This window comes from Ciconia boyciana, chromosome 1 (genome assembly GCF_034638445.1).
Source record: "Ciconia boyciana chromosome 1, ASM3463844v1, whole genome shotgun sequence".
In the NCBI taxonomy this organism is placed as follows: domain Eukaryota; kingdom Metazoa; phylum Chordata; class Aves; order Ciconiiformes; family Ciconiidae; genus Ciconia; species Ciconia boyciana.
In genome coordinates, this window is record NC_132934.1 from 219,860,340 (window position 1) to 219,870,076 (window position 9,737).

General features: G+C 49.3%; 1 protein-coding gene and 1 pseudogene across 1 annotated transcript; one reads left to right on the forward strand and one right to left on the reverse strand.

The window, feature by feature from the left end:
- Window positions 1-277: 277 nt before the first annotated feature.
- Window positions 278-964, reverse strand: LOC140649000 (olfactory receptor 52P1-like). The gene has a single exon (XM_072855591.1). The coding sequence runs from the start codon at window positions 962-964 to the stop codon at window positions 278-280; it is 687 nt and encodes a 228-aa protein (XP_072711692.1).
- A 6,927-nt stretch (window positions 965-7,891) lies between these two features.
- LOC140650985 (olfactory receptor 52K1-like) lies at window positions 7,892-8,943 on the forward strand (annotated as a pseudogene).
- The last annotated feature ends 794 nt before the right edge of the window (window positions 8,944-9,737 follow it).

Below are 9,737 nucleotides of genomic sequence, written 5' to 3' on the forward strand. Positions count from 1 at the left end.
CAGCTTTCAGGATTTGGCCACGATGATGAAGAAATCATCCAGCTTTTCCAGGAGACAGCTTTTTAGGCTTTTTCTTTGCTCCCCAAACATGCTGCCATTGTTCTCTTGTCCAAACCCCATTCCTTCCCACCTGGCGTTAGCGATGGGCTGGGGTCAGAACCTGGCTGGATCCCTTTCTGCCAGGGCCGGCTCAGCACCTGCTCCTGGATCGGCTTGGTCCTTATCCTGTAGATGAGTGGGTTGAGCATGGGAGGCACCAGCAGGTAGAGGTCAGCCATCAGATGTGGAGGTGCATGGGGATCCTCTGGCCCCAGCGCTGAGTGTAGAAGGAGAAGAGCCCAGGCATGTAGAAGAGCAGGATGACACCAGTGTGGGAGCCACAGGTGCCGAAGGACTTTAAATGAGCCTCTCTGGAAGAGAGACCTATGACCTCCCTCGGGATCAGCATGTAGGAGACAGCGATGAGGGTGGAGTCTGAGCCCACCACGATGGTGGCAGCCGTGATCCCGTAGATGCTGTTGGGTTGAGCGTCCCCACAGGCCAGCTCCACCACTGACATGTGCTCACAGTAGGAGTGGTGAATGACGTGGGGGCCGCAGTAGGACAGGCTGGTCACCACGCATGTCAGAGGGGTGATGATGGTGATGCCACGCACCGCAGCAGCCAAACCCAGCTTGGCAATGGTGGGGTGGCAGAGTAGTGCAGTAAGGATGGCAGAGTAGTGCAGAGGCTTGCAGATGGCCAAGTATTGGCTGAAGGTCATGGTGAGCAGGACCCCTGACTCCACTGTGGAGAAGCTGTGGATGAAGAACATCTGGGCCACACAGCCCTCAAAGTCGATCTCATGGGAGCGGAACCAGAAGATGCTCAGGAGGTTGGTCATGGTGGGGGTGGTGAGCATGAGGTCAATGGCAGCCAGCATGGAGAGGAAGTAAAACATGGGCAGGTGCAGGCTTGGGTCCATCCTAATCACTAGGATGAGTGTGATGTTCCCCAGCACTGCCGTGAACTACATGGTGCAGAATGGGAAGTCAGTCCAGAACTGAGCATCGTCCAGCCCAGGGATGCCTGTCAGGATGAAGGATAAGGGACTGGAGTGATTTGGGTAGGACACGAGGCACTGCTGCCGAGCTGGAAGGGAAGCCACAGGGACAGCTGGCATAGACGGGGAGAAGAAAGAGCTGTGGCAAGCACTGCTGTGGACTGCAGCCACTTCTCAGGCATGCAGACCTGTGATCATATCCTCCTGCCTCTTATCCAGGTACACTCAGTCCCATCATTGGCAAGACACAAACACACATGGTCTCAGCCTGAACATCTCTACCTCTCCTGCCATCCTGGGCTGCTCTCTGGCTGTTGTCCCCACTCCTCCACTCCATAGTTTGGGAGTTACAAACTAGAAGATGAGTACACTTAGTTGCCATCAGTACAAAAATCTAAGATGGGAGAAGGGGGAAGATCCAGAATACTTTGAGGATGCAGCTCAGCAGGACTCTGCTCACCCACACACCTCTGCAGTGTAAACCATATCCTCTCCCGGGCTGATGTGCCCCATCTGATTCCCACTTTGGGAAATTGCAGCAGATGTATATTTGCAACACCAATGTTTGTTACCCAGAGCATTTTTGCTGTGAGAGCTGATGCCTGTGGAAGCGGCGCGCTGACCCCGTGCGTCCCCTGGCTGCATGCCCTGCTTCAGGCCAGCGCTGTCAGCTGTGGGGCTGTCCCTGCTGGAGCCCAAATCCAAAGCACCCTGCTGGAGTCCCTGTCTGAATGGGCATCCCACCTACAGGTGGGACCTACAGGGTCCCCGTCTCCTGCGTTAGGAAGGAAAACCAGTGTCATGGCCAAAACCGTCCTGAGGCTGCAGCACTGGTCCCTTCCAGCACTAACCCTCCCACAACGCGTGCACCTCCTTACCCTCGAGCCCTTGCCAAAAGAAAGGAGTGCTGTGAATTGCCCCTGTTTTACTGGGAAAACAGAGGCACGGAAGGGTTAAATTAGCCTGCTGGCAGTATGGGAATTAGATGCAAGTTTCTCAGGCACTTGTACCCTCTGTTTTCCCCAACATACCGAAGGAACAGACCATCTCCTTAGCTTTCCAGACATTTGACTTCCTTGACCCCTAAATAGTTTAATCTCTCCTTCGAATTGCTTCGAGTCCTCCACGTGACACAAACCAACAGGCATTTCAGTCTGTTTCTAGTCATTGCTATTTGCAATGTAAGGGCAAATACTGCAAAGCCAATATTGTGAAAATGCTGCCAAGACAATGTTATTTATAATAGTTAATTGCAAAGAGGACTGCGTTTGCAGTGTAGTCAGCTACCTTGGCTATAAATTCAGGGAGGCAGAGACACAGCTGGCACAAGCTAGTCTAGCAGGAAATGTGTCTCATGCCAGAGTTATTTATCTGGAAAGGGCAAACACATCTGAGATCCTGTAATCCTGCGCTTGGAAAAAAAAGCAAATACTCCCTCCCTCCTCTCTGTCAGAGATAATTGATCTACAAATCCTGTGTACTGTTCTGGGCAGTGTTACCTGTACTTCATCTTGTGTAATAAAGCTATCCAGGTTATTGAATAATGCTATTCAACAAGCATCAGACTCAGTTTTTGCTGGGTCCTTTTCATGTATGTTCACAGTGCTGTGCCAGTTCTGTTCCCTTAGCAGGGTCTGATTTCTTGGGTACACATAAACACATGAAATACCAAGGAAGCAACCTCTTTAGCTCGGTCTCTCTGACCAGCCCATTTGGGTCATGCAAAGACAGTGTCCTCACTGCATTTCAGTTTCATCCACGTTACACCTGACCTCCTGTACATTTCATGCGTCCTCCTCTTTACGTGCCCTGCAGCCACGGTGCCAGAGTGCTAGCAATCAAAGCTGCCTCCGGACCCTGAACACACACACGGCGACAGGCGTCTAGTGCCACGTCCCAGCCCTGCACAGGGCGTCACACCTGGAGGAGCTCTTCCTTCATCTCATCAACTCCAACCCAGCCTTGCATGGACCTCTCACTTCTACCACCAGCCCCCAAGAACGACTGCAGTTGCAGCCTACATACAAATGCCATGTTAGGAGGATGTTGTGATTTTGGCTATTTTTGAGTTGTACGTGCAACAGCAGGGATGGGAGCAGCACTTTCAGACTTGTTGCTGCTCAAGTGGAGCAGTGCTTTCAGGCCTGTGAATGCACTTCTGAGCATTTTCTTTGTGCTTCATTGGCACGAAAAGCTGATAGAGTTTTGTTTTGTGCAATTAAGTGGTTCAGTAACTTGTAAAGTGACAAGTTTTGCTCATTGCAGTAGTCAAAATCCAGAAGATTTTCTAGAAATGGGGGACATCAGCAGGCCTCACTTGCTGTACCCCATTAGATTTGTTGCAAACTTATTGTACTTTATTTTTAAACAGTAAAACAGATTAAAATACCCTCAGAGAATGAGCTGCTCGGTATTGAACAAAGTGCAATAGGAGTGGAAATCTTTGATTGCTAGCATATTGCTAGCAATCAAAAAGCTTCCCTGACTTTGTAAGGAGGGAATAGATCCTGGTACTTGAAGTTCAGATTTTAACTCTTTCCTCACTCATTTTTCCTCACTCGCCCACAGCTTTGCCTCTCTTCTGCTAAGCAATAATCATTAAATTTACCAGATTTGATGCACTTAATATTTTGTGTCATTCTTAGACATTGTAAAGCTACCAGCCATGCAGTCTGAGCCTGTGGAAAACATCTGGCCAACTCCTTTGCAGCCACATGCTGATCTGACTGTGCTAACAGCCACCCAGCACTCCTGATCGGTGCACAGCCTGCCATGAAACAAAGATCCCTTGAATTTTGGGTTTTAAGAGAATTAGAGTAATGATCCAGTCCATTCCCCTTCCCCAGTATAAGATCAAAAGTAATCTTTGATAGATACATGCACGACCTGATCTCCCATTGCAGAAACTCTATACTTTCCCCAAATCACCCGTTTCAGAGCATTTTCCTAGTGTCAAGCCTATATCTCACTGGAGCTCATGACTTTTGTCCTTTCCATAAGGGAGGAGGACAGATTATTACCTTCCTTGTGGTGTTCGCCATCCCCTTCAGGTTTGCGCAAGCAAAAAGGACAGGACTAGAGCTACGATCAGGTAATCGCAGGTCTTCACAGATGACCGGGTTAACGGATGTTACACCTATGTGTCTACAGCTTGTTTGCAGTTCATTTAACCAAGGAACAGCTTGCAGCCAAATAATTAGCACTGTGGTAATTAACCTATGCAAGGAAACAAACTGAGGTTGCAAGTGTATGACTGGCAGTTCTCTACCACAATATTCACTTAATGTGGGATATCTAGAAGTAATGAAGTAGCTCACTAACTCAATAATAGACGAAGTCTACTTAGATGTATTGGCATATCTGCATAGTAGCTTTTCTGGATAGATTGTTTTACATTCTGCCTCGATTTGGCTAAAATTTGAACTTGGCTCAGAGCTTGGCACTATGCTTAAAAATACTGGCATAACACCAGATTAAATTAAAAAACCCATCTACCCAGCTCACCTGGATGATTTGGATGTGATCCTGGCTGTGCCTACATAACCTTCAAATACTGCTTCTCTCTCACACAACCAAGCAGCTCCTCAACCTGCCAGAAAGACCTGCATGGAAATATTTATATGCCTTAAGGAACCTGATCACCCTGTTCACTCAGTGCTGGGACTTCAGCGACACTAATCATCACAGGGGAGAAACTGCTGCCTGGGAATTGCCAGGAATAGCAACAGTTTGTAAACAAATACACTCCTCTTTCCCATTGCATAGGTTATGTCTGTCTCAGCATTAAGCAGTGCCAAACAGATCTTTGGTCCACAAAGGGGGAAGATTTTTATCTCTGGGTGGGCAAGTATCCCTCTGGGCATGGCTAGCTCTTCTCCTGGTACACACGCAATTGTGCATGTGTCCTTCGGGCTTAATCCTGTCGGTGTAAAACTCGCTTGGGATTTGGATCCAGTGTCACTGCACTCCGTCTGGGGCACAAGATAGCAGCCTGGATTCTTAGGGCTGTATTTTAATGTCACCTTTTATCTGAGGACCGTAAAGCATCCATGAACTTTAGTGAATGCTTGGTAAATGAGTGCTGATCCTTTTGGCCTATTTTAGGCCAAGTAAAAGGATCTTGGCCTATTTTAGGCCAAGATCCTTGCAGTCTCTGAGCGTGGAGGTCATGTATGAACCACAGACGATCAGTATGGTATTTAGGGAGAGGGGTGCTGGGGAAGGCGGGCAGGAAGCCATTCAGATAATCCCCACATCTAGAATCAATGTCAGTTTTTCAGGTGTTTCGGTCTGGCAACTACAAACATGACACAAAGAGCAATGACTTATGGGAGTGCTGGCCCTTTGGGCTACGAGTCGTTCAAAAGAAAGCAACCAAAACTAGTAGAAATCTGCAGAGACTGGAGAGGAGGAGAAGCCCAGAAGATCAGTTTAAGGAGCCTTGTGACTTCTGCTGGCATTTTGGCTACAGACAAATAGATGGCATGGTTGGAGATGCTCTTGGAAGGAGGCGACCCACGCTGGGGCAGGGACAGCCCTGAGGAACCATGGGAGATGCAAGCTGGGGCAGAGGAGGGTGAATAAGGACCAAGGAGCAGCAGAAGGAAACCACCACTCACTGATCCGGACCGCCTGCACCACTGTCACCCCACCAAAGGGGCTGGGAGGGCAGGAGTGCAACGCATGGGGACAACATGGGGAGTTGAGACTAGGACAGGGGAGAAGCGATGTTGGAGTGATGAAAAACCAGGGGAAGGGGGAGGAATGGTGTTTCCCTAAATGTTTTTTTAAATTTTTTTTTTAATTCTTTTTTTCCTCAATGTATGAATTAATTATCAAAAGTTTATGTTAATTTGTCATAAATTAAATCAAGTGAAGGTCAAGACTGTTTTGCTCCCAATAGAAACTCCTTGCTTCCTTGGTCTGTTTTTTGTCACCTCTTCTTCCATGTGCTGTTCCTGGCCACGCACCCATGGAGACATGTTTTGCTTTCAGACATGTTTTTCCATCAGCTGGGCTCTCCCTGCATTCATGTTTCTCAACGTACAATGCATTGGTGGCTTCAGGCATCCAACTTCTTTTCAGCCTGCTTCTAATGTGGCACACAGGGCTGCCTTGATGCAAGATTTCAGCAGCTCTTGCAGCATCAGAGGGAATGGAGACATTGGTGTGGTGGGAAGCCATCTCCGAGTCCTGCCCTACCACAAATAGGGTCCTGTCTCAGTGTCTCCATAGCCAAGTGATAGCTTCTCTCCCACTCCAAAGTCTGACCTGGCCATCAAGGGACCAGGGACATCTCACCACAGCGGTGGGGAGAGGCCAGAACAGCTGGGGAGCATGTGGGGTGGGCACCCAGCATCCGTGTTCAAAAGGACCTCTTCAGAAAGCCCTCCCCAGCTGTAATCTCACACCAGGACTCCCTCAGCATGTGAGCCAGATGTGGGCCTGCCAGGCAGCCTGGTGCTCCAGATGCAGTCCCATTGTATAATCCAAAGGATGGGTTCCCATCCTTTGCAAGCAAAGGTATTGCATCCGTGTGCCTGAAATGGGGTGGCTTTTCTGCTCTGAGGCTTCTCATCATTATCACAGTGTGAACAGGAACAAGAAGACCCAAGTGGAGGCTCACTCCTGATAATGCAGAGGTGAACCAGCAAAGCACCTTGCCCACTGAACATCACTTTGTGATTACTGCATCCTTTACCCTACCTGGGGTCTCTGGCCCTCGCTTGCAGTGCTGTGACTGAGAGGCAGAAGGTGAGCGAAGCCCATCCAGCCAGGATGAGATCTCTTCTAGAGCTAGAGAAGAAATTTTGTGGAATGCTGGGCACTTGGGGTGGTTGGATGGGCCCCCCAGAGATGGTGGCAGTAATTAATTGCTTGGGTTTTGTGAAAAGAGACAGGGAAAGTCTGCTGGGACTCTGGCCAAGAGAAACAGCTTATGGAGAAGGTAAACCACTGCCCTGCCTCCCTTCTTCTGCAGCAAGGGTTTTCTCCAACTCTGAGAGGCAAGAGTTAATCCTGGTCTTCTGGAGCTGACGATGAGAGAGAGAGAGAATGACAGGAGATTGCACGCTGGTTTGTGAAACGTCCCAGGAGACAGCTTGGCTATAAACTTCCCAGCCGCAGGGCAGCTTCTGAAGTCTCCTCAGCAGGCTGGAGAGCCAGAGGTCCTTGGAGAAGAGGAGCTGTTGCTTACTCACAGCTTGGTCAGGAATCTGTTGAGTCATCCCCGGGAGGCTGGTGCACGAGTTGTGCAGCGAGGAGGAAAGAGAGAGTCTGAACCAAGCCCTGATGTAGGTCTCGATCTGTTGTGGGGTGGATACCCAGCTTGAATTCTGATGATGCATGATTTTTTTCTTAGTTTAATCTGGGAACTCATAAGAGCGCCTGTGCAGAGTCAAACCAGAAACCCTCCTCACCTGGGATCCGCTCTCCAGCTGTGGCTGTGCCTCTGTGCACAGCTGGCAGAGCCCCCCCCAGGGATGCTCAGGGGGTCCTGGAGAATCAGAGACATCCTGGGAGGAGGCTGTCGGGACTGTGCCAGCCTCATGGTGCTGGGGGCCCACCTGCTCCAGGGAAGGAGAGATGTCTTGAATCCAAAAAAGCACTGAAGAATTTCATATCTGAACAATGGTGATCATGCTTTTTACTTGATATCACTTCACAATCTTTTTGCTGAACTCCACAGACTGACCTTGCCGTGATTTAGTAACAAGCAGAATAACAAATCAGCTTCACACGTTATAAGGGAGTTGCAGTGAAAGTGGCACAACCTAGGTATGTTTTGCAAAGTTTAATGATTCTTTCTATTATGTTAAAATAAAGACTTTTAGGTGTAGTTTGCCAAGGATGCCTCTCAATGTCAAACTCTCTGCTTCCAACAGCATGACTCCATCCATGTTTTTCTTGACTGGCATCCCTGGGCTAGAAGATGTGCACCCCTGGATTTCCATCCCATTCAGCACAGTGTTCACCATAGCCCTCCTTAGGAACAGCACACTCTTGTACATGATGAAGACAGAGCCATCTCTCCACAAGCCCATGGTTTGTGGAGCCATGTCTTCACAAGCCCTCTCCATGCTGGCTGTCATTGACTTGGTGCTGTCCCTGACCACCATGCCCAAAATGCTGATCACCTTCTGGTTCAATGCCCAGGGGATCACCTTCAGTGCCTGCCTTGTGCAGATGTTTTTTCTTCACATTTTCTCAATCATGGCGTCAGTGGAGCTGCTGGCCATGGCTTTCAACAAGTATGTTGACATTTGCGACCTCCTGAGCTACAAGCTCCATCCTGACCATCTCTCTGGTAGTCAAGAATGGGCTGCTGGCTCCAGCCAGGGCAGCCAGGCTCATGTTGCCTCTGCCTTTTCTCCTCCATCGCCTGCCGTACTGCTGCTCCCACATCATCTCCCACTGCTACTGGAAACACATGGCAGTTCATGTTCACATGGAAGTTCAAACACCAGGTTCAGTAACATCGTGGTGGTTCTCTTCATCTTGGGGTTGTTCATTGGGCTCTCGTACCTCAGGATCTTGAGGACTGTGTTGAGGCTGGCATTGAAGGAGGACAGACTGAAGGTATTTGGGACCTGCCTCTCCCACATCTGCGTCATCCTGGTCTTCTACACCCCTGTGGTTCTCTCGTCAGTAATCCACAGGTTTGGTTGCCACGTTGCCTCTCACATGCACATCTTGATGGCTAATTTCTTCCTCCCATTCCCCCCATGGTGTATGGTGTCAAAACCAAGCAGATCCATGACCAGGTGCTCACTGCATTTTTCTCTCAAGAGAATCTAAATTCTCGCACATCCCATCCACAGGAGAATGTACAGATATCCATACAACTGCACATGCAAATTGCAGCCCATGATGGGCCACAGAAATTAACACTGGGCACATAACTCTGCAGCAAGTGCATGATCCACTTTAAACAACTCCCATCTCTTCTCCTGAATCTTTTCCAGTTTAAGACTTGAGAATTGCGAGAGGATTGTACATATGTGCTGAAAATGGTACCATTTCAGCTCATCACTGTCTGCAGCAAACAGCAAAGCCTGCTTAGCATATTGAGGAAGGTGCTAAATCCAGAGGTCAGCCTATGCAGAACTGGAAAATTTGCAGAATATTCAGCTTTGACGTCACTGTGCTGATAGTGAGCTGGAGGTAAATATTCTTGTTTGAGCTCCACAGGCTGCATTTCTTCTCTTTTTGTGTGCTAAGGAAATGAGCTGATGGCCTGCAGGTCCTCTCCAAAGAGCTATTGATGCTGCTGGACCATTTAACTAAAGTGGGTGGGAAAGAGGAGCCAAACCATTTTGTGTTGGCAGGCAGCTGGGAGAGGAGTGAGGTTCGAGGTGATGACCATCGCTGCCAGGAGAGGGGGTGGGTGGTGGGTGATGCCCACTCCTCGGGCACATGGCACTGGCACAGGCACAAACCAGCCTGCAGCCCCACGCCTGCTCCCAGCCCCTTGGCTAGACATGCAATGGCCGATGATGCATCTGCCTGGAGGAGGGTTGCTCACATTTTCCAGCATGAGCTCCGAGGACAGTCTCGGTAAGGGTAAGGTTAAACCTGCTGCATGCACTTTATCCCCTCTCAATAGCAAAGGCAGAGCACTGTGCCCTTCCTCCACCCCTGTGTGCACTGGGGGGCTCAGAGGACCAGCTCCCACGGTCATGGGGAAGAGCGCAAA